The following is a 23,827-nucleotide window of genomic DNA, read 5'->3' on the forward strand; positions in this document are numbered from 1 at the left end:
TGCATGCACCCTGGGAGGTTATGGGGGTGTGTGCCCCTAGATGTGTGCACGGGGCTAGGGCAGGCTGCTGCTGCGGGCTGGGGATGGGGGCAGCGCCAAGCTCTCTCCTCCCCGCCCCCACACCTCCTGTCACGCGCTGTGCCCCAGCTGTGCAGTGCCTGCCCCAGCCCCGGCCCCTCCCTCACCGCGGGGGCCTCAATCTTCCCCCCATGCCTCTTCCCTCCTCCCTCGCCTCTTCCCCCACAACAGACTTACCAGCTGGACACTGCTCTCCAAGACTGCCAGCTGCGTATCAGCAATTAGATCGGAATCAGCCAATATGGCTCATTAAAAATTGGCCATCAGTATCGGCCCCAAAAATCTCTATTGGTACACCCCTAGTTTTCTTTAATCTTTACTAATCTATAGAGAAGCCTCAGGGAACCCCATAAGATTGGGCCCCTAATATAGTACATGGCCTGTTGTCATCTATTTATAAAACTTTTCTAAAAAGGTTACATGAAAATTTTGTCTCAAACAGTATATAATTAGAAGTTATAATCCCTAGTCCATAATGATATCTTTGAGCTTTAACATATCTTAAACTAAAACGATCTTTATCTAGGTTTATTTTTTCAAAAAAAGCATCTTAAAAATAACAAAAATTCATAGACTCAAAGAATAATAGCAATGTAGGGTTGGAGGGGACTTCAGGAGGTCATCTAGATCAGCCCCCTGCTCAAAGCAGGACCATCCCCAACCAGATCATCCCAGCCAAGCTTTTAAAAAAAATTTAAAAATGTGATTTTTTTTTTTTAATCGTCGATTTTTATCCACTCTGAGAGCATAACAAAAATCACTATTGTAGGTAACTGTAATACAGAATTACCTTAAAATTTTCTTCAGTTAACCCCTCATTGGTTTTGGAATTTCTTATCATTGCTGCAACATATCTTTTTACTAGATTTCTGATCACTTCCTGAAACATAAAACAACATTTAACAGTTCAACTACTAGCTGAGACCCACTGACTCAGTCTCGTTTTATCTCGCTGTACTCTAGCTCGGCAGACTTCTTTACTCCACTCTTTACAGAGTTACTGATTGTTCCTTACTGGTGAAAATGGAACATGTTCTTTCAAATACGATGAACCTTCGTACAGCAATATATATCTTACAGCTTGAAAGCTCAGTGGTTAAGTGCTATAAGTCAATGTGTTATGCTAGTGTTACGTACAAATAACAAGGGCTGTGTGTAATGAGATTTCATTTCTCAGTTTCCTTTATTTTGTACATGATTTCAAGCCATTTAACCTCTGTCTCAGTTAATTAGTCAATGACTGTAAAACACTTTCAATATTACAGGTCTGATGTGTACATGCAATATATTCTGAAACTGCTAAAACAAGTCATTTGGTGTTTTGTTTATAGCACGTACTGGAGTCACGGGCAGTACCAGAGAAAAAATATGCATATGCTAAAGAACAGGCTAAATTTTATAACTATATGTAGAGCCACATTAGCTGACGTATGCATGTAGTGTTTTCATTGAAGGAAGTAACTATTCAAGGGCATGCTCTGTCTTAAAGGGTAGGTTAAGGACTCCACCCTGCTAGGCTCCTTGAACATCCTACTGGCAGCTGAGGATGATCACCATTTTGCAGGATCAAGTGTTTAGGGGCTAGTTTCATGTCCTTTTAGCTATTCAATTCAGTACAGATTTTTGTGGGAAGATGTTAATTTGTGTATCAACTTCTGTACTTACCTAAGTACACTGCTATTTATTTCCTACATTTATGTGCACAAGTATACATGTACAAATAGTCACATCTTTTTCAGCAGATATATGATCATGTGTTTAGTAGATATGTTGCCTCAAAAGCATCTAAGTTTTCACATCTATAAATGGTGACAATGAATCCAAAATGCATGTTTATCTAGGAAAATTAATTCTAGGTTAATTATTTACTTTGTAGTTTTTAAAGGTTGTATCTTCTCTGAAAATCTTAGCCTTAGTATTTGTGAACAGTACCATGAAGTTGAAAAGGAATGAGATCTACATTTTCAAAAGTGGCTACTGATTGCGGGTCCCTTATGCCTGAGCTACCCAACTTCAGACATGTTGAAGAGGTCTGATTTTCAGAAATTGTGAAGCACTTCTCCTCTGAAAAATACATCACTCTAGGGTATGGGGCACTCAAAATCATTCATCACTCTTGGAAATGAGGTATAGTAAATCACATGGGTGGGGGCGGGAGGTGGTAAGTATTATTTTTTCCTTCCAAAATGCTAACATAATGAATTAAATTGGATTTAAAAAGCTGGTATTTTTAAACACGGACTCATCCTTTTGTAGATGGAATTTGATGAATTCTTGAAGACAGGCAGGCTGAGATCAAATACAAGCTGCAGGAGAAAACATTTCTCTTATCTGAGCTCTCCTTAGTGGAAGAAGAAAAATCCCACCTCCTCTTTTTTGTGTTAAGTCTGGGAATCCATTGAGAAAAAAAAACAAACCCTAAATGTTTGACTTGTTGATCAAGATTGTTCTTCACCTCTCTCAGAAGGAGACCTGGCATGAAATCCAGACCCTGCTGAAGTCAAAGGGAATGTTGCCACTGACTTCAGCGGGACGATGATTTCATCTCAGAAGCTTTTCTGTTTACTTGAAGAGATAAAAGGCCTGTGGATGATTCCTGAGCCACTCAGGCTGTTTGGAAGAAGCTGTGTGTGTTTTATTCTGTGGTAAGCAGAAACTTTTTGGAGCTCCTACACTTGTCAAACTATATCATAGGAACACAGCAGGTAAGCAGTCAAAAATCACACAGGAGCAAAAAATAGGCAAAAAAAAGACTTCAAGTACTGGAGTCTTTACCTGGTAATGCTGATTCTGGATCAGGTTGTCAGCGTGCCGTTCCTGAAATTAAAAAAAGTAAATGCACACTGTATGGGTATCAGTTAAGTCAAGTCTCCCCATCTCCAAGGGTGCTTAGGCAGCTGTAGTACAAGCAATAGCCTCTTACCAGCCCCAGAAGAACTTTGGCCTCTGTAGCCTGAATTAATAAACAATACTCTGGAAAAATGAGACATTAAGATGTTAGGCTCCTTACTGTAAAGGTTTTTAGGTTTTCATGCCTCTTCTGTTCATCCTCAGAGTCCTTGCCAGGACACAGTCGGTAATGAATCCACTTGCAAAGGTACCAGATTGACTTGGGACTTGGGATAATGTTGAAAGGAGGGGGCAGTGTGGCCCCTTCATCGAAGTAACTCATCCAGAGCTTGGTCCTTGCAAACTTCCACTCAATATCTGCATGGTCCTGGGGGAGAGGGAAAAAGAGCGTTACCAACTTCAGGAAAGCTGCATTGGAGGAAACACTGAGAAACACAGGGTACATATTGACATGGACACACAGCTAGCTGTATTCAGTCAGGCGTGCTGAGGGGCAGTCCACCTGACAAATGAGAAGCAAGATCAGTTCTTCTCGAGCCCTTGTTGCCAGTGCAATTTTAAAAATTACTTTGAAATGTATCAGAGTATAAAAATATTGACTCTTTAGGAATGGAGTGATTCCAGCATTCAGGGAAAAGTGTTTCAAATGTACAAGTCTGACTTTATCAATAATTTATGGTTTGTGATGCCATTGTTGATGGTTTCACTGACAGAGGATGAAGAGGAGCTGGGGAAAAAATCGTTATGCTACTTTTCCGTCTGTGAGGGCATGAACACGCAGCGGAGAAAAATAACAAGATTGTCAACTCTAATTATCTTAGGGTCATAATTTCTCATTTCCAAGTTTGCAAAAGTACTCATGAACTTGACTGGAAAGAAATCTTAAGCATTTTTTAAAGCAACTATCAATTCACTTCTATAAAATTAAGATGAAATAAAATCAATCATGACAAAAACAACACATTATCTTATGCCTCAGATTTTAAACCTTGACTATGCATCATATTTTATGCAGGATTAAACACAAAATGCATTTATTTATTTACACATCATCACCAGGATAGTCTGCACTTCTTAGGGCTTTTCATTCAAAGAATTCCAACTATTCCTTAAAGATGGATAAGTTATAAGCCCCATTTTACAGACACATAGAGAGTGTTTCAGGTCACAATCAGGAACCATGGCTTGTTTCATAGTTTCATAGTTGGTCGGGTCAGAAGGGACCTGAGCAGATCATCAAGTCCGACCCCCTGCCACGGCAGGAAAGAGTACTGGGGTCAAACGACCCCAGCAAGAGCCTGTTGTGCTAGGCTCTGCACTAACACACAATCAAAAGATGGTGTTTGTCACAAATAGCTTACTATCCAGCCCCTAAAATGTCTAACTTTAATCCATACTAGAAGAAGACCCAGTTCTCAAAGAGATCTTCCCAGAACCACCCATCCTATCCTTTAAACAAGCACTGAACCTTGCCAACCTCATCACCAGAAGCAAACATCCTACAGTCCAAAACACACTGAACAGATCCAGACCATGCGGGGTCAAGAAATGTAAAACCTGCCAACACATTTCCACCCCCCCCCCCAGAACTGAACCATCACTATTCCTGGATCTTACACCTGCATCCCCAGAAATGAAATGTAATGCATCTCACCAGTGCACCAAATGCCTGATGGAAAACATGTAGGAGAAACCAAACAACAACACCTGTGTACCAGAATGAACACACACTGAAAATCAAGACAAGAATACCCAATTACCTGTGGGGGCACATTTCTCACAAGAAAAATACTCTTTCTCCAATCTCTCAGTTCTGATCCTCAAAGGGAATTTGCAAAATACCCTTCATAGACAAGCCCATGAACTTCACTTCATCAGTCTACTGGATACAAAAAAGCATGGACTAAATATGTGTATATCCAATGTGTACTGGATTTATGACACATTATACCTGCCTAACATATGACTCCCCAGGTAAATCTTCCACTTTTTACCACCTATTCTCATTCCCTCCCACCCTCCTTTCTCTCATCCTTTGACTACAGCTACTTTCATTTCCCCTTCCCCCACCTGTCTCTCACCTACTGACCACCTCAATTTACATTTGAACTGACTGGCTTTCTTGTACAGGTCCCGGCCTCTGGCTGCTTTACCGCTCCATCCAGGAAGAGCACAGACCATCTGCAGATGCTTCCTCAGCCAGACAAAGGGCGTTCTTGCCTGAAAGCTTGCTAAGAAGAATTTTTCCAACTACTTGAGTTGGTCTAATAAAAGAATTGGATTTACCCAAAGAACTGTGTCTAACTTTAAAAAAAGAGTTTCGGCCAATCTTATGTTCTCATCAGAACTTAGGGGAAGATTTATTTGTATAAAGCCAGGATTTCTCGATTCTCTGCAGGTAATTCAGAACAGTTCTTGGTCATCTTAAAGGTGCAGAGGAAAGAGCAGTTCCCCGTTGTAACTCATGATGCTTTGCAGGAAGTGCCACGAGTTACAACAATCCCTCAAACCTGACAGAAGTTCACTGTTGGGTCCTGGGGCTTGGGGAATCCAGCTGCTGGCAGTGAGCCTGCAGGTGGTTTTCCCTTGCACTGCTCCTCCCTCCCCCTTCCCAGCCCAGCACAAGGGAAAGGGAGCAGAATAGGAGCTTGTTCTGAGGGTTTCCCAGCCAGTGCTGGAGGGTGGGGCAGCTGGACTGGAGCCCCCCTAAGGTGGGGCCAAACTCCCTTCACTCCCTTTCTGGGTAAGGAGGCAGCTCAGACACGAGTTATGGAAAGCGCTCCATTTTGGAGCATCTTCTTCTGAACCCTCATGCCATAAGGGTTCATATTTTTGCAGGATCAGGCCCTGTTAAAGTACTCTGCAGACATACACTTCTCTTTGGTCATTGATGTAGAGTACTTCTGGGTGCCAGACAGGCAAAAATTGTCATTTCTGTCTGTGCCTTAAAAGTGTCATGGTTTCATACGCCGTCTAGAAATCATGATGCTAAACATAAAAGGAAGAAGAGGGCTTCAGCCTGAGCTGTGCTGCACACGGCTTGCAGTGTGACTCTTAATGGAGACAGCAAGGAAGTGTATTATGTATTGTCAGCCTAGGATTCAGCAGTGGGCTGACGGCTGTGACATTTCAGCTGTTTGGATGTTTAACGTTTATGCTAACAGTACCTGACATCAGGTTAATCCAACAATGTGATGATTTAGCCTGAGCAACACTGTGCCTAGTGAGAGGGGGGCAGTGCTTGAATTTTAAGCTGTGGCAGATACTTCCTTTAGGCTGAAATCTGCAAACCCATAGGCTGGGCCTGAGGCAGCAACACAATGAAGTGAACGGGGAGGCGTAAGAGGGCAGCGGGAGGAGTTGAGGTTGTATGTAAGAAAGTCTACAATAATCACTACCATGCCAGGACGTGACATAGCTGCGTGGTAATATGTTCCAGACAGGTCTTGGCAGCTGAGATGGACTAAAACCATGTGCCCAAATCAGGCTACAGTCCTGGACTTCAAAAGTGCTGTAGCATGATTCAAGACCACATTTGATTCAATCCACACAGTGATTTAATTGGATCAGGACAGTACCATGCCAGAGCCAAGTCTTCCATGGGAACACAGGTAAGATCACGGAGGCCATCTGCCTCGCCTTCGGGCTCACGTTATAAATTAGCCAGGCCCTCTGGAGAGGGTTGAACAACAAGTGCACAGAAAGAAACAGCAACTTTATGGAGGAGCATGGGAGATGTATGTGCAGCCTCATACCAACCTAGAAGCTACTCCTCAAAATGAGCCTCAACAGGAGGGTTGCTAAGGCACAAATGCCAGCACTGCGTAGGGAGCGGCTTATCCTCAGCAGCATTTTGAGTCCTGCCCTTTTCCAGGGCTTAGTACTACCAGGGGCTGGAAGAGTCAGTCCTGTTCTGTCCCCCTACCTGCAGGCTGTAACCACTAGGCAAAAGGTCATGCTCCTAGTCTCATGGGCCCCGTGTATCTCTAATTCTCCCATGCAACCCTGAATGGCTTCAGCAGCCAACCTCAGAAGGGGCAGCTGTGATGTGCACCAACTTGCTCATCCTTGTCAAGGCCAAAGCAGAATTGCAATGTCAGAAACGGAGATACCTTCAGAGCTGAATGCCTCCATTGTTAGCGGTGCCTAAGCACAGGTACTGAGGACCGTGACCTTGGACTTAGGGACCTAAATGCTGCCTTCAGGTATTCAGTGTGTTTCTAGATCTGGGCTGAGCAATTCAGAGCGTGGCAGGGAGAGGGCTAACACTCTCTGAAGGAAGCCCATCACCGCCTGCTGTGCTTCTCAGGGACTATTAGGGTAGCGGGCTTCTCCAGCTGTGCTGAATTGGTGGTAATTCCTTCCAGCACATTATAAAAGGGGTGTGGGGTGAGTTGGCTGTAGGATATAAGTGTTTTTGGTAGGGGTGTTTTGTAGGAAGGGTGTTTTGTTGCAGGGGAACAGACTGAAATGAGACCCTTTTTGTTCTCTCTGGCTGAGTGAAAGGCAGGGATACAGGTGTGTTGGAGAGGCCTTGAACCCAGGCTAAGGAAGTCATCCTGGAAGAGGCAGTTTTGTGTGGGACTTGCTGAGCAAGTTTCAGCTGGCCCCTGTAAATGTAAATGCACCTTTCTGTTGTGCTAGGAGCCCTTGGTCCAAGCTTATTTGTGACCCATCCACAATTGCATTTGTGTTTCTTTTGAGAGCTGCACCGAGCCGAGGCCAGGTTCCTGAGCTTACTTTCCTCTCCTGTTGCGAATTCTCCAGAGTTTGCAAACCAAGCCTGTTCCCATTATTTGCATTGATGTTTTGAGAACCTGAGCAATTAAAAGTAAATGTTTTTGGCAGTCGTTTTACATTGGGAATGTGCAATTGAAAGACATTTCAATTTTACTGAAAATGTTCTTGAATGCCAGGCAGTGACCCTCCCCTCGTTCCAGTCTCTCCTTTATAACATGCTTCAGTGGCAAAATCTTTCAGTGATAAACCAGCATAAAACAAAGGATTTTTAGACTCTCTTCCCCTGCTTTGAGCTGTGGGCTTCACTAAACAGTGCCACATCTGTTTCTTCCATGTGCTGATCTTACTGCAGTAGCATCACAGGTGACTATGGTCTGATGTATTTGGGCTGTGTAGTCTTTTGGTTTCTGACTTCAAACTCCTCTTAGAAGGCTGTGTATTTATTATTTATTACTTGTAATAAAACACTAATAAGGCAAGGTGACATGGTTCATTTTGAAACCTTTGCAGGGAGAAAAGTGCTGCTATTACAGGGAGGCTAGAAACGGAGCAAATGGAACGAAAATGTGACTGACACCAGGCAGAATCCAGGTGTCTCAAAATACATATACCAGGAGCAATATACTTAGTGCTACGTTTGCATTTACTCTGGCCACCAGGAGTATTTACTCCACAATGCATTTACTCTGGCCACCAGGAGCTTCTATTCTCCCTGATCGTTTGGGGCTGGAACTGGTTCTACTGGGGGAGGCTGTTAGCCAGGACTTGAAGGTCACCTTAACAAAAAGTGCCCTTTCCCCATGGACTGGAAATGAAGCACAAGGGGTCAGTGCGTCCCCCAACTCTGCTTGGCCGTGCTGCAAGTCTGGAGCCCACGGCACTCGAACGCTGCTGCAGACAAGCTGTGGACAGGGCTGTGTTGAGACCATTCCACGGAGGTGATTCCTTTTTTGTTACCGGGGATCAGAATATATTTCTCCTATGAAAAACCACCGACTAGTCTTTCCTGTGCTCTTTAACGTGCCCTTGTTGCCATAGCAATTCTGCATTCGTCTCAAGGTTTGATTGTGCTGTCCCTTCTCCAAGTTCCTGCAGAGCACCTCCCTGCCGTTTACCACTGCTCTTTCTCCAAGCTGTCATTCACCGTTTTAGCTTTAACACATTTTAGCCCTAAGATGGCTGAGCCCAAATCCTGGGACTCCCCCCATGAAGAAAACGGGCATGCAGGACGTGGCATTTTCCTCTCGGAGAAATCATAGCTGTTTCCATCACAGTGAGATGGTGGTGCATGTCCAATCTTTTGGCGAATCTCTGCCATCTTTTAATTAATCTCCATCACCAATTAATCACTCCCAAAGCTCTCCTAGTGGAATTGCTGTAACCATCTTACTTCAGGGACCACCAGGGTTTGTTTCCTAATTCAACAGGAGTGATGTATTTGCCAGATTTGGAATAATTACCTACCACGCTAATTATCCAGGCTGGCTCAAGCACCAATCTCATTCTCATCGCTGGGTAGAAAATCTGTTGTTTACATTTTTTTAAACATTTTGTAAAGGTTTCCATTCCCCTTGCCATATGGTTTAGGATCTTGTTTTGCCAGATTATGGGCCACATCCTCAACTGGTATAAATCTCTTCATTGATGGAAGTCTCTCTTATATGGGAAGAGCAGGTGGCTCTCATTTCCAGAGGACTTGAGCACTCCACCACATTTAATGCATTTATCATCACAGCTCCCGTATGAGGTCGAGCAATGCCATTATCCCCATTTTACAGACAAGGCACTGAGGCACATAAAAATAGCAGATGTCCAGGGAGCTGAGGAAGTCTGTGGTAAGAAGGGACCTGAAGCCAGGTTTCCCAAGTCCTGGGCTAGCAGCATAATAATTGTTAACTCTTTCCCTCAGGGTAGAAGGGGAATCCCAAATTTTCACCTCACTATCCTGTAAAGGCAACATAGCCCTAGGTCCAATCAGGCTATTTCAGCACAGTTTTGTTATGTTGTGCCATTTCATTGAGCGTTGTGCCTAATATAAATTGGCCTGCTGCAGGCTGAGAGCTAGAGCTGATCAATTACAGCGTTCTCCAGAGATGATGGCACTCAGCACTTTGACATCTTCAGACAATATTATCGTACTAACAATAATGAATGAATCAATAATTTAATCCTTTCAGTGCTATGCTGAAGGGTAGTGATACTACTCCCATTTTACTAACAAGAGGAGAAAACACATTCCAAGAATATATATCTCTCTGGAAAAAACAGGAGATAGAGAGATCTCAATCTTTTCCTGGCTGGCACAGAAAAAGGCTGTGTGCTGCTTCTGTATTTGATTATACAGTATAGCCAGTAACTAGGCTAAGCTAGAAATCAAGCTGTTGCCTGCCAGACATGTTTTTATGTTTGTGGCAATGGCCACAACCTGTGTCTGGGCTTTGCTTGCATGTGCCATAGGGAGGATACAAGGAGTCTTCTCTTGCCCATCATGCGGAGGCCATTAACAGTTGCACTTCCAGCACCAAGAGTGTCAGGACTGCTCACGGCTAATGTCCTACTGAGCAGTCCTGCCAGCCACCCTAGCGGAGTTGGGCACAGCAGGCCTGCAAGAGCAGTCCCCAGGATCTGCACTGCAGTTTGGGGAAGAAAGGAACATACACCGTGCCCTGCCGATAGCTCCAAAATGCATTCGATGCAAGCACACTTAAGTAGCTGTCTCATTTTGAGACACGCAGGAGCTGACTCTTAAAATCCTGTTTCTTGGTCCCTTTCAGCGTGATGAGGTCAGGTGGTAAGGACAGAGTGTACTGGAAAAGCTGTGCTTCTTAAAAAACCATTTAGTTTACATCTATCCTAGCTGGTTTTGCCATAGCTGGGAGCCATCTAAAACAAGACAATACAGTGTATCAGAAGGCAAAAAAACCCTAACTCTGCCTTTCATACAGATTAATGCGCGAAATGTGCCACAGTGGACTTTGAAACTGGCAGCATTTCAGAGAAACAGACTCGGAGGTGGAAGATACTGGAGTTGCTCTTTACATGGCTCAGGCTGGCTACTTTGCAGTCCAGAAAGCTACCCTTTTTCCAGGAAGCCCTGGCAAAAGACAGGTGCATGTGCAGAGCATGGGTTTCCACTGGCAAACTCAGGAAAACCTATGAAAATCTCAACAGGTTAGCTGAGCTACTTTAGGTCAAATATTTTCCAAAAAAAAAAAAGGGTATGGCCAAGCAAAGTCTTTCACAAGAGACATTAGGGGATGTAGTAAGATAACTCACTAGCAGATAAACTAGCAGGTATACAGATCTATGCTGAGTCCATTATTTTTCCATGATTCCTTTTCTGATACCAAGAATCATAACATATTTCTCCTATGAATGATCCATGGGATTTTCATGAAATCCAATTAGTCCTACAAAAATCACTGACAGCTGATACAAAAGACTGCTTTCCAAATGGAGGTGATATATGTGTCACACCCCCACACACTTGGGTTGTATATTGTGTTTTTTGTGTGTCCCCTGATTTTGTGGTCTGTGTTTTGGCCACGTGCTCAGCACATGGCAAGCTGGGGCCTCCTGCCCCCCTCCCCACCTGGCACGGCACAGCAGAGGCCGCCGGAGGCGAGGGGAAGCTGCGCGCTGGCTGGGCCCAGCGGGGCTGCTCTGCTCCCTTCACCTCCAGCTGCGGTTCCTGCTTCTGCCGCCCCATGCGGGGGAGCTTCAACCCTGGTGGCTTCTGCCCAGTGCGTGGTGCTCTGGCTCCTGGACTTCTTCCATCCGCTGTGCCTGCCCGTGGGCACTGCTCATCCCGCTGGGGGCGCAGCACCAGAGCTGGAGCCAGAGCGCCACGAGCTGGGCAGAAGCTGCTGGGATCAAGCTTCCCCCCTGCCATCCAGAGCAGCACGAGAGGGATGGCAGCGGTAGCTGGAGGTGAAGGAGGCAGAAGCGTCCCGCTGGCCCTGGTCAGCGCACAGCTTGTGGAGTGGCTGTAGCCACCAGGCGCTGCACAGGACAGGGGGTGCGGCGGTGGCTGCAGTGGGCGGCTGCTGGGCTTGGGGGCCGTCGGCGCCTCCAAGCCAGCCTGTGCAGCAGCTACTCCTGGGCCTGGCTGTCACAGGCTGGGCTGGCCCCTCTGTGTCCACCTTCGGCAGTGCTTGGAGGCCAGCCTGGCTCAGTCCCGCAGCCACAGCCCTGGATGGATGGATGGCAAGGCCACGCCAGGTGGCTCATGGCTGGCCAGCCTCCCTACCACATGAGCAGGGGGGAGAGCCAGGCAGACCCCAGCTGGGATCCCTGTGCCCATGCTCAAGAGGGGAGACAGGGGAACTGAATCTCCCCTCTGCCTCCCTTCACCTGAGGCACTGCCCAAGCCAATGTCTGACCTTGGGAACAAGCCTGGCAAGGGCTGCTTCCCCCCTGCCCCTCCAGGCGCACCCCGGCTGGGGTCCCTACAGGCCAGGGTGGGGATTTAAACCCTTCCCCAATCATACTTAGCCACCTGCCGGGGGGCCTGGCCATGCCCCCCAGGTCAGCTTCCCTCTAGCCTTGAGGCTGCTGTGGAAGCGCCTGAGCCATTGCAAGCATGTGGCTGCATTTCCAGAATCAACCGTGAATGTCTATTCACTTGCAAATCGTTTAAATCTATGTAGGTTAGATTAACCTGCAAAGATTGAATCAATTTAGGCTTGGGCTTTTTGCATGTCTGTCCCTAGCCTTGGAGTTTTCCTGAAGTTTCCATTTCAGCAGGCCATATAATCCAGCCCAGAAGTATGGGGTGCATGCATGCTGTCTGGCCCCATGGTCACTCCCCACAAGCATATACAGCTTTTCTGTGGGAGCAAAGATTGTCATGCCACTATCCCTCTGAGAGCGCCAAGGGGCCCCTTGCATCACCAAAGGACCTGTGCTCTCTAGCAGCTTCCCCTGGTGCATCGCAACCTACAGACTATGTGGTGTAGTTAGATAGTAGTGTTTCACATTGCATTCATGATGTTTTCTGTATTCAGTCTGGGGGTTTTTTGGTTATACTGTTTGTGAGGAGGGTTTTTTTGTTTAGGCAGGACATCCTAGTAATTAATTTAGTGTTTCCAGATTTCTGCGTGGGAGCTCAAGCCGAGGAAAAATATATTTAGTACCCCAAAACTGAACCCATCCCTTGTTGCTGCCACCTCGTGCCTGGCAGAAGGGTTACATATGGAAGGATTGACTCTTAATGGGGGGATGGGGGAAGTAAGGTGTAAAACAAAAGAAGTTACTGATGGCCTATTTAACATCATTAGAAAAAGTGATTAGAATAGCCAGAGCATATCAGATGTTGAAAGGGCAGATGAAAATATTCACCAACAGCAGTCAGGGCTGAGTGGCAATCAGGTGGATGCAACAGAGACAAGAGTAGACCTGCATGCCACGTTAACAGAAAAGTCCATTACAAAGGCAGAGACAGCAGGTTTGCAGGAGATGTCATGCAAAGTTAAAGAAATGAGTAGCCCTTGGGACGATGTGCACAAAATATCCAAAGCAAACCATTTTGCATGAGCCTACTATACAGGCATACAGAAAAGTATGGGATGTACAGACCATGCAATTGAAGAACACATCGAAGGAGAGCAGTTTAGCAGCAGTGGTGCAGAATTCCTTTTGGCTACTCTACAGAATAAGGAAAAGGCTAGGATGAAACATATGTAACTAACTGAATAGGTCCAGAAGACATAACCTTGCAAATCAAAACCAACACCAGGGCACTAGAAAACTGTGTTCCTGAGACTGAATACAGAAAAGGAGAAAAGACACCAGGCTTTGTCACAGTGGAGTAAGCTGAGAAGGCGCTTGGGAAAAGGTTTGCTTGATGCTTGCAGTAAAAACAAAACACACTGGATACGCACAGAACTTCAAGATATACACAAAGCACTTGTGGGAACACTAGTCTATCCACCCTAGATAACATCACTTGCTGTTTCTCTACAGCAAATCCATTCATGGTACAGACATTATGCTTTTACCAGTATACATCATCAGAAACCAGTCTATAGCCATAACAGAAACAAAGTTTGGCATGGGTAGACTGGTTTAAAAATGGCAGAAGCTGATCTAAGATTTGCATCCCCCTCTACCAAAGGGCGGATGTGTGTTCTGTTCACTACTGATCTAAAACCACATAATATTGATAAAGCACATAATGCTTACAGAAAAAACGCATAACTTAGATTCTGCCTCGTCTTTTTGAATGTCTGTATTTAGCTCCAATGTACCGATGCTCAAACAAAACAAAGACTGTAGTATGTTAACCACTTTCAACACTTCAGTTAGAAGATGGCACTTCAAGAGAATGCTCCTTGATACATGATCTTCATAAGAAATAGTCTAGAAAAGCATGAATGAATTACTAGAAAGACTAGTAGGAGCCAAGGTCATTGCTGATAATATTATAACACCTGGAAGTACTAGAGAGTGATAAAAGCCTACTAGTGCTACTTCGGGGATGAGGGGCTGCAATATGAAACTGCATCATGGTAAAACACAAATGAGTTCTTTTGGACACAGCATCAAAAAAGCAATTGTAAGACAGGACATAAATAAAATGAAGGTGATAAGGCAGTTAAAAGCACCAGCCTCCCCAAAAGAACTGGAAACCATATCATGAGTAGTAACTTACCTAATAAGATTTACATGGAGACCAGCAGAAATCACAGCACCCCTACAAGAGCTGGGGGAAGAATATCACTCAGTGCTCCAGGCACAGCAATCTGGACAAGTTTTCCAAAACATTTAGGATACCATCACTTTTAAATACTAAGATGACAACAAGAAAATGTTCTGCAAACAACAACTGGAGCATCACTGGTGCAGGAAAGGGCTCCACACCAAAAGCCTGGCCCCCACCAGCCCAGCAAAATAATGCACAAAAGGAAAAGGAAGAAAAAAAACAGGCCCTGAAGTGAAATTCCTCTGGCAGAGCTTTTCTCATGCAATTCTTAATGCCAGAAGGGGAGAAGATGGTGTTTTTAAAGAAAAAGTGCCCAGAGATCCTGAACAAGATTCATGAAGGACTCTTCAGCATCAAACTGTGTAAAAGAGGCAAAAGACCCACAGCACTGGCCCAACACGAAAGCACTCATGAAACAGTCATTTGTGCAAAGGTTCAGTGCCAGGACTGCATGGCATTCCTGAGGCACCTAGGAGAGCTTGGCAGCAACTGCCAACTGATTTAGTGCACCACAGAGAAAACCGCAACCTGCTGGTAGCTGATTATTAGTAATTTTTTCATAACAACTCAACTACCAGCACTGTAGTAAATCACACAAGGCAATGTTCACCACAGTGTGAGCATGCAGAATTTTGAAAGTTTGCAAGGGGTTGGGTTTCACGTGAACACACAATTATTAGTCTGTATTACCCACAAACCAATGGACCGACTGAGATGTATGTACAAATAGCCAAGCAGATGCTTGGGCAGAGGGAATAAAGGTGATAAGACCCTTGCCTCAATTTACTAAATTGCTATGGACGTAACCGACACAGATGTGACTGAATGGAAAGCTTAAAGCAGTGATGTCTATGAAAGAATCTCTTTTAACGCCCAAAGTTGCAAATGTCTAGAAAAATAATAAAAAAGAACTGTCTGGAAGGAAGAAAATTGGAATCCTCCTATGATGAAAATGCCCAAAGACCAAAACCGTCTACAAGAAACTCCAATATAACAATGAAAAGAGCTAGGAGACAGTGGGACCCTGGCTCTGTAACTAACCTAGTCATAGGCAATACAGACAGAGAATGGACAATTAATTAGCTGAAATCCCAGACACCTGAGACAATTCCTGTTGGGACATCATGAGCCTACAACCCCCCATGCTGAAACAGAAAGTGAGAATTTTCACCAGCTGAGGATCTGCCTCACTATCCTGTAAAGGCAACATAGTCCTAGGTCCAATCAGGCTATTTCAGCACAGTTTTGTTACGTTGTGCCATTTCATTGAGCGTTGTGCCTAATATAAATTGGCCTGCTGCAGGGTCACAATAGAGCTAGAGCTGATCAACTACAGCATTCTCCAGAGATGATGGCACTCAGCACTTTGACATCTTCAGACAATATTATTGTACTAACAGTAATGAATGAATCAATAATTTAATCCTTTCAATGCTATGCTGAAGGGCAGTGATATTACTCCCATTTTATTAACAAGAAGAAAACACATTCCAAGAATATATATCTCTCTGGAAAAAAATAAGAGATAGAGTGAGATCTCTCTCTCTTCCTGGCTAGCACAAAAAAAGGCTGTGTGCTGCTTCTGTATTTTATTAAACAGTATAGCCAATAACTAGGCCAGGGGTGGGCAATTATTTTGGGTGAAGGGCCAAGTCGCAGTGCACACAGGTGCCCTGCGCCTGAGAGCGGAGACTGCTCTGGGCAGACCCCTAGTGGCGGAAGGGGGGAGGCTCAGCTGCCAGTCACCAGGGTTGCACAGGTGCTGGTTGCCAGGGCGACTGGTAAAACCAGCTGACAGGAAGGGGCAGGGCTTATCCCTTCTTAAGCCCCGGTAGGAGGCTAGGAGGGCAGTCCCTCTCCAGCAGCCGTGGGAGTAGGGACTCAGCTGGGACAGACAGAGGGGAGGACTCTGGCAGTGAGAGCATCCCATGGTCGCTGCTGGGGTTGGGGAGCCCTCCTTCCCTGCCTCTCCCTCACTCTCTAGTAGGGAGTAGATTTTGTTTGACCGGACAGTCTAGTTTTTATGATGTAGCCCAGGGGCTTTATGTTTTATGTTTCCTGTTTTAACCGGAGGACCAGGTGAGGCTGTTAGGGGTTAGAAGAGGCCTCATAGGGACTCCCCAGTAGCATGGGGGTTCCCGGTGCCGGAGAAGGCGCAGCATTTGCGGGGGCAGTGAGGAGCCCCCGGATTGAGACAGGGGGGCCAGAACATAACAGGGCCCAGGTCAAACCATGTCAACTCCATCTGCGAGGCTTGGGCTATGGTGTAGGGGAGGAAAAGGAGCCGCAGGTATCGTCCCCTGTCACCGGGGTGCGAAAAAATGGGCAGCCTCCTGCTGATTACAACCATCTTCTAATCAAATAAGATCAAGGCATGGCAGGAGAGTAAGCAGGCGGTTGGCCCATTACAGGAGGGCGGAGCCACCCCGGAAAAGCTCCGATAGTGATACTCCTGTCACAGGCCGCTTACCCAGTTTTGGCAGGCTGTCGAGGGCTGCATGGGTAGCTCCACCCCTTGACAGGTGCCCTGCCCCCTGGTCACCATCTTGGGATGAATGTCCCGATGTCTTGGGACCAATGTCCCAGGGCCAATACCGGTGGGGCCCAAAGTGGGGTGCAGGCTGGCAGGGGTGAATGGAGCTTAGCTGGGCTGCACCAGGAGGGAGAGTGGGGAGCTGGCCTGGCTCCATAGAGCCCTTGCTGGCCAGGACCCCACACTCCTGCCACCCTGCTCTGGGCCCCAGCGGCACTGGACCTGGGACACTGGTGCGGGCTCACGCTCCTACTGGCTCCTGCACCTGCTCACTCTCAGTGCCTCCCCAGCCCCACGGTACAAGCGGGGGGGCAGCACACAGCCCCGACCCCCTGCTTGCCCCCAGGGAAGAAGCTGGTGCTGAGTGCAGGGAAAAGTGGCCCCTCTCCTGCCCCACGGCTGGCACTCCCTGCTGCACGTGCTCATACTCCACGCAGGGCTGTCTGGAGCAGGCACAGGCAGCCCCATGCTGGCTGCAAGCGGCTACAATGCAGGGCGCTTTGCTGGCCATGGGGTAAGTGAGTGGCTGCTTTTCCCTGTGCTCAGCACCAGCTTGTAACCTGCCCCGCTGCCAGCCTGGGCCTCGCCAGCTCTGGACTCGCTGATCAGTGGCAGCAGCTGCGGCCCGCCCACTTGCCATGCCGGGGAGTGTTTGCTGCTTCTGCCCGCCTGGAGCTCACGTGCTGGGTAGCCTACAGGCGGCAGTGGCAAACATTGCTCAGCGCAGCAAGCGGGGGAGGGGGGGCTGCAGCTGCTGTCACTAAGCCCGGAGCCAGTGTGGGGCCAAGGCTGTTAGTGGGGCTGGGTTACAAGCTGGTCCTGAGTGCGGGAGGGAGAGGGGAAAGCGGTTCTTCGCCCACCCCATGGCCAGCGCTCCCTGCTGCAGCCGCTTGCAGCCCACGCGGGGCTGTCCGGAGCAGGCACAGGCAGTCCCAGGTGGGCTGCAAGTGGCTGCAGTGCAGGGCGCTGACCACAGGGTGGATGAGGGGCTGCTTTTCCCCCACCATGCTCAGCTTTTCCCTGGGCCACTTTTCCCCAGGGTCCTCCCCTGCCCCCCTCCACCCCCCCCCTTTCTCCTTACCTGAGATTCCTGTGCTGGGGCAGCCACATACTCCCAGACCAGAAGCCCTGGCTAGGGCTCCCAGCTGGGGGCGGCAGGGCTGGGTGGGCCCTGCTGTTGTGGGAGCCTGCTGGGCTTCCCTTGGATCCTACTGCCCTTGGTTCAAGGGCAGATAAATGGTCCAAGGGCAGATAAATATTAATTTTCTAAATTTTTTAGGGACCCTGTGGGCCAGATAGAATAGCCTCATGGGCCAGATCTGGCCCGTGGGCCGTGTTTTGCCCACCCCTGAACTAGGCTAAGCTAGAAATCAAGCAGTTGCCTGCCAGACATGTTTTTATGTTTGTGGCAATGGCCACAACCTGTGCCTGGGCTTTGCTTGCATGTGTCATAGGAAGGATACAAGGAGTCTTCTCTTGCCCATCATGCGGAGACCATCACCAATTGCAATTCCAGCACCAACAGTGTCAGGAGTGCTCACGGCTAATGTCCTATTGAGCAGTCCTGCAGAGTTGGGCACAGCAGGGCTGCAAGAGCAGTCCCCAGGATCTGCACTGCAGTTTGGGGAAGAAAGGAACATACACCGTGCCCTGCCGATAGCTCCAAAATGCATTCGATGCAAGCACACTTAAGTAGCTGTTTCATTTTGAGATGCGCAGGAGCTGACTCTTAAAATCCTGTTTCTTGGTCCCTTTCAGCGTGATGAGCTCAGGTGGTAAGGACAGAGTGTGTTGGAAAAGCTGTTGTTCTTAAAAAGTCATTTAGTTTACATCTATCCTAGCTGGTTTTTGCCATAGCTGGGAGCCATTTAAACCAAGACAATACAGGGTATCAGAAGGCAAAAAGCTAATTCTGCCTTTCATACAGATTAATGCAAGAAATGTGCTCTGATCCCACACAGAGCATAGGGAAAAAAGGTCATGATTATAATCAACCGCAGCACTATCACCAACAGTATGGTGGTATTTACCACAGGTAAAACTCACTCCTGATATGGAAGAAAATTCAATCGACAATGATGGGGAGACTAGGAAACTTCCTAATGCTGCCATTTCTGAGCTGATTGTTTGTGAGAGGACAGTACCATATGTATCAAAGGTGAGGTAATTAGTGTACTACCAGTTTAAGAGAAACACAGGAAGTGGTGCTATGGTCGGTCTGTGCACATATATAGAACTGCGCTGCTGCATACAAAGGGAATTTGAAAAGCCTTGTTATTAAACACCCTGTTTGGTCTCCCCTCAACCTCATTGCAGTCGGCTGTCTAAACCAAGACAGTTTGTTCTGGTGCTGTTGCTGTTGCTGAAATGGTGTGGCATCACAGGAAGTGGACATCAAACAGACCTGTCCCCTCCCTAACACTAGTCCTTGCATATTAAATTGCCGTGATGCAAACTAAGACTGAAGTCATCTTCAGTATAACACCCAACTAGAAGTTACCTAACACTCTGCAAGGATTTAGCAGAGGTCTAACTGGATTCTACTAGTCAGGGCCCATTTCCCTCACTCAGACGTCACTTCCTAGAAAGACAGTTGTTACCATGCACGTTTTCATGTGCATAAATTATAAATGTTAATTGAAAGTTCCTTTGCGAATTGGACTCATCTCCCCATGTGCTTGTAAAGTGCTGTATGTACACTCAGTGCCCATTAAATAATAATAAGAACCAATAATCTTTCTGTTCCACTGATAATTATTTCACAGAAGTGGACATTTCCATTTTGCAGCTTGGCTGGTTTTGCTGCTCAAGGGAAGCATTTTATGTGTGCTTAGAAAATGTATGCTCCAGCATCTCTGCTATTTATATCTTGCCCATATAGGATATATTTGGTAATTATTTTTTTTATTGTTGCTTGCACTGCAGTACATTCCACAACGTATTTAGGCTATACATACCAATTATTAGTACTTTTCATCTCCCACCAGCACACTACTTGGAAACAATAATGGGTAATGAGGAGACCAGGAACTATTCTAGCTGGGTGATAATACAGAGGTTTGCTTTGCACTGTCCTCTGTGCAGTTAGGTGATTTGGATTGACAAGAGAGCCATTGCAGTACAGTTCTTTTCTTTTCCTCCATGCTGTTCCAACAAGTTTAGTTTTGATTTAAATACCCAAACAAATCAGTAAAGCATGAAGGTCATCAAGCCAGATGCCTCTCTGCAAAACAGCAGCAGGAAGAAACGGAGGAAAGATAGCAACAAAAGGTTTTGTTCACTCTGCTGCTCATTCTCTCTCCTCTGCTGCAGCCTGATGATAAGAGCCTTTTCTTCATCTTGGATAGTCTGATAGTATTATCAGCGCACAATGCATGCTATTTAGCTACCTGCAGTGGTGTCAGATCAAGCCATTCACCTAAACCAGTGGCAAAGTAGAGAGTTGTGGGGATACCTAGTTTAAATTACAGCAAGGCCACATTAACATCCTGGGTCTCTCCTTTTCTCCTTCTGCAGCCTGTTCTCCTTTTCTTTCTGAGGCTTTTGTGGTTTGGATTAATGATCCTGAATGTGTTATGGAGTACTACGGGATGCTTATGGCTTAGGGTGTGTGAGAGGGACTCGTACTTGTAGACCCTTTTGGAACCAATATGACTATGTGTTTACCTGGCATTGTGAGAGGCTGGACTTCAGACCATAGGTTGCACTGATGCCACTGCATGTATTATGTATGAGTTTGTGCAGCTTCAGTTCTTTACCCTTGCTATTTGCTCTATGTACACGGCATGTCAGCTTTGGATCTTAATCTTTCAATAGAAAAAGAAATTGTGTTTTGTTGCTGAACAGGTAAAGCTGGGAGCCAAGAGGTAAGAGAAGCCATGTTGTTTTTCCAGACAAAAACGGGCTCAGTCTGCAAATTTCCAATCTGGATCCAGATATGAAATTTCAGTACACACCAAAATGTGGGCTGGTTGGGCCATAGGAATTCAGTCCATCTACAATAAACACATAAGATGTTTTCAGAATTGGGAAACCAATTCCAACAGCTCCCCAAATTCAAAGTAATTTGGGGGTTGAGGTTTTGTTGTAAAGATAATGCCCATTTATAAGTTTTAGATTTGGGTTCTGAGTGTGAATTAACTGGAAAGCATGTCTGACGTTTTCTGCCCTGGGCTTCTACACAGGACGAGCGATCCTGCAGATTTCACACCTAATTGACCAGAAAGGTAGTGATACAAGAACCTCATGTGGCCAAGTACAGACATTATGTTCTTACCGGTATAAGGGATCAGAAACCAGTCTATACCCGTAACAGAACAGAAGTTCAGCACACAAAACCAGTGTGGCTGGCTTGCCTATCTTCACCCCGATCCTGGGGCTTAGAGAGTTGCCAGAGTGATTGGTGGCGCAAACCCACCAATTAGAGACCAGCAGGGGAGGAGCCTCAGGAGGAGTCCACCTCACTTATACATCGAGGGGAGGCGAGGAGCGGACCTAATTGAAAACTGCGCTCCACCTCCCCCTGATTGGCTAGTCTTCAATCTTGGGGCGGAGCCCCAAAAGGGTATATAAGGAGCTATGTGAACAGCGGAGGAGACGATGAGGGACAGAAAAGAAAGAAGCCAGGGCTAGGGAAGAGCGGGGAAAAAAAATACCCAAGGGGCACTTCCAGTTGCCCTGAAAGCCCAAAGACTCCACCTTCGCACGGGAGCGGCAGGTGGCTGCATCCCCAGCCCCTCGCCAAGAGAGAGCACAGCGAGCCGGTGCAGGCTCGTGGGTTTTGGGGGACTGCTATACTCACCTGTTCTGTTATTTGCATGGAGGGTCTGAGAGGGACTGGGATCTTGGGAACCGCTCGAGGTAGCTCAGGTCTCCAACCCTGACATGGGGTTGGAGGGTGCAGGCTTCGCTGCATATAGGATCTGAGAGGGACCGGGACCTTGGGAGCTGCTTGAGGCAGTTTGGGTCTCCAGCCAGCACAAGGTCAGCGCTGGTGCAGATGCCGCTGCACGGTGAGTCATTGTTGGGCCAAGGGCCCTTAGAGCGGGGTGGGGGCAGCTCGGGCCCCATTTCCTGCTGCAGGTGCGAGGGCTCGTGGGCAGTGCAGGCTCCGCAGTGCACCTGTACTGGAGCCCTGGCTGTGGGCACGCACGAGGCAGCCCAGGCCCGCAACCTGCTGAGAAGGCCGAGCCATCCAGGCATGTGAACGAGCCACGCACCCAACGTGGGGACTCAGACAGAGTACCTGCTGTAGGAGTGACTTGCTTAGCTGGGGATGAAACCCTGGGAACCCTTGCTGGACCCGACTCGCTGGGAAGTGTGAGTTGTTGGGCAAGCGGTTTCCCACCAGGGAGGGACACAGTGGACAGCCCCATCAGAGGGGGTTTATGCTAGAGAGAGAGAGACGCCTCTAGAGGAGGAGGGTATTTGGGATCACCATACATTTTAGAGTGTTTATTAATTGCTTGCTTCGTCTTATATTTGGAGTGGTTATTAAGTGTTTATTGTGCTTTATATTTTGGGGTGCTTACTCATCAATTGTTGGGACATACCTACCCTCTGGGGATCCATGGGCGAGGTTTCTCTCGTGGGTCTTGGGGGACTGTTCTGTTATTTCCTGACATGAATATATTATATGTAAATATTTATCTTCATCACCTATCCAGTTTATTCTATCCCCTCCCCTTTTATTCTGCACCTGAATAAACCATGTATATAGTTAAGATATTGTGTCCTGGTCTTCCTCTATAGAGGCACTGGAGAAGGGGAAGCTGTGAGGAAGCTGCAGTTTTCATCTCCAGCACGTACACCCTGCTGACCCTTCTCTTCTACTGGAGAGGGGAGTACACACTCCGGTACACCCCAGTTACACCAGTTTATACCCATAACAAAACAGAAGTTTGGCACATAGACTGGTTTTAAAATTGAGGAATCTGGTCTAAGACTGCACCCCCCTCCCCCAAGAGCTAATGTGTGCTCTGTTCACTATTGATTTAAACTACACCGCTTACAAAAAACCTCATAGCTTAGATTGATTCCACCTTGGACTTTTTGAATGTCTGTGCATGGCCTGTAAGTCTAACTCTGAGAGCTGATTTTTGGGTTGCTGGGATTTCCTTGAGTCAGAGCACAGACTCCGTATGATATACAGACTTATCAGTAACCTATCTACCATTTTCCATTTCTCTCTTCTCCTCCATTGCCATTCAATTTCCTTTACCATTTTATTACAGCTTCATCCCTTCTCACCATTTGACACCCTTCCATTATGCTCCCACCTAATGCTGGCATTCCCATCTTAATTAAGAAACAAGGAAATTATAGCATTATAAGAAGCCTGCATAATTAGCCCACTGTATGTCTTATGAAGGTAGTGTGTGCTACTTCTGCTGCTCTGCCATCTTCTTTTGGCATCGTTTGCTCATACTTAGCTGACAAGGTCACTGGGCAGGACTATGCCCTTTATTATATTCTATAAAGCCTCCCACACTAATGAGAACTGCAGATGGTCAGCATCTCTGAAAAATTAGCCTGCTTATTTAGGTACTTAACTACAGACTTAGACCCACATTTGAAGAAAGTTGGGTTATATATCCAAAGTGTTTCCTTTAAACTAAAGGAAATCAGACTATTATACATTAATAATTGATCAACTATGCTTTTGAATAGAAATTTGAGCTGCATATGTGGCTCTAAGCATTGGAAACAGGGAAGTGTCTTTTTGTTACCTGCACACCCTGAAAAAGGGTCTCTAATGGAAGGGCTAGTATGACCTTCATTGTAAGTGTAGCAATGACAAGATGCCACCATCACATTAAGCCAGACTAAAATGTACACCAAAAGGATTGTGTTTACTCAGTGATCACTAGTTTGCTTTTAAGTATATACATCTTATTTTACCTTATTAAGTATCCCTGATTTGT

The 23,827-nt window shown here is 46.5% G+C and overlaps 1 protein-coding gene across 3 annotated transcripts in view; it reads right to left on the reverse strand.

Moving 5' to 3' along the window:
* TRPC5 (transient receptor potential cation channel subfamily C member 5) overlaps positions 1–23,827 on the reverse strand; it is a 168,393-nt gene that overhangs the window by 9,387 nt on the left and 135,179 nt on the right. For all 3 annotated transcript variants that reach the window (XM_090060210.1, XM_090060209.1, XM_090060211.1), the window contains exons 8-10: positions 3,089–3,295; positions 2,854–2,895; positions 869–958 (exon numbers count right to left, since the gene is read on the reverse strand). In XM_090060210.1, coding sequence (XP_089916336.1) covers positions 869–958; positions 2,854–2,895; positions 3,089–3,295 — 339 coding nt within the window. The remainder of the gene's footprint in view (positions 1–868; positions 959–2,853; positions 2,896–3,088; positions 3,296–23,827) is intronic.

This window comes from Crocodylus siamensis, chromosome 8 (genome assembly GCF_052110815.1).
Source record: "Crocodylus siamensis isolate JL-2025a chromosome 8, ASM5211081v1, whole genome shotgun sequence".
Classification (NCBI taxonomy): Eukaryota; Metazoa; Chordata; order Crocodylia; family Crocodylidae; genus Crocodylus; species Crocodylus siamensis.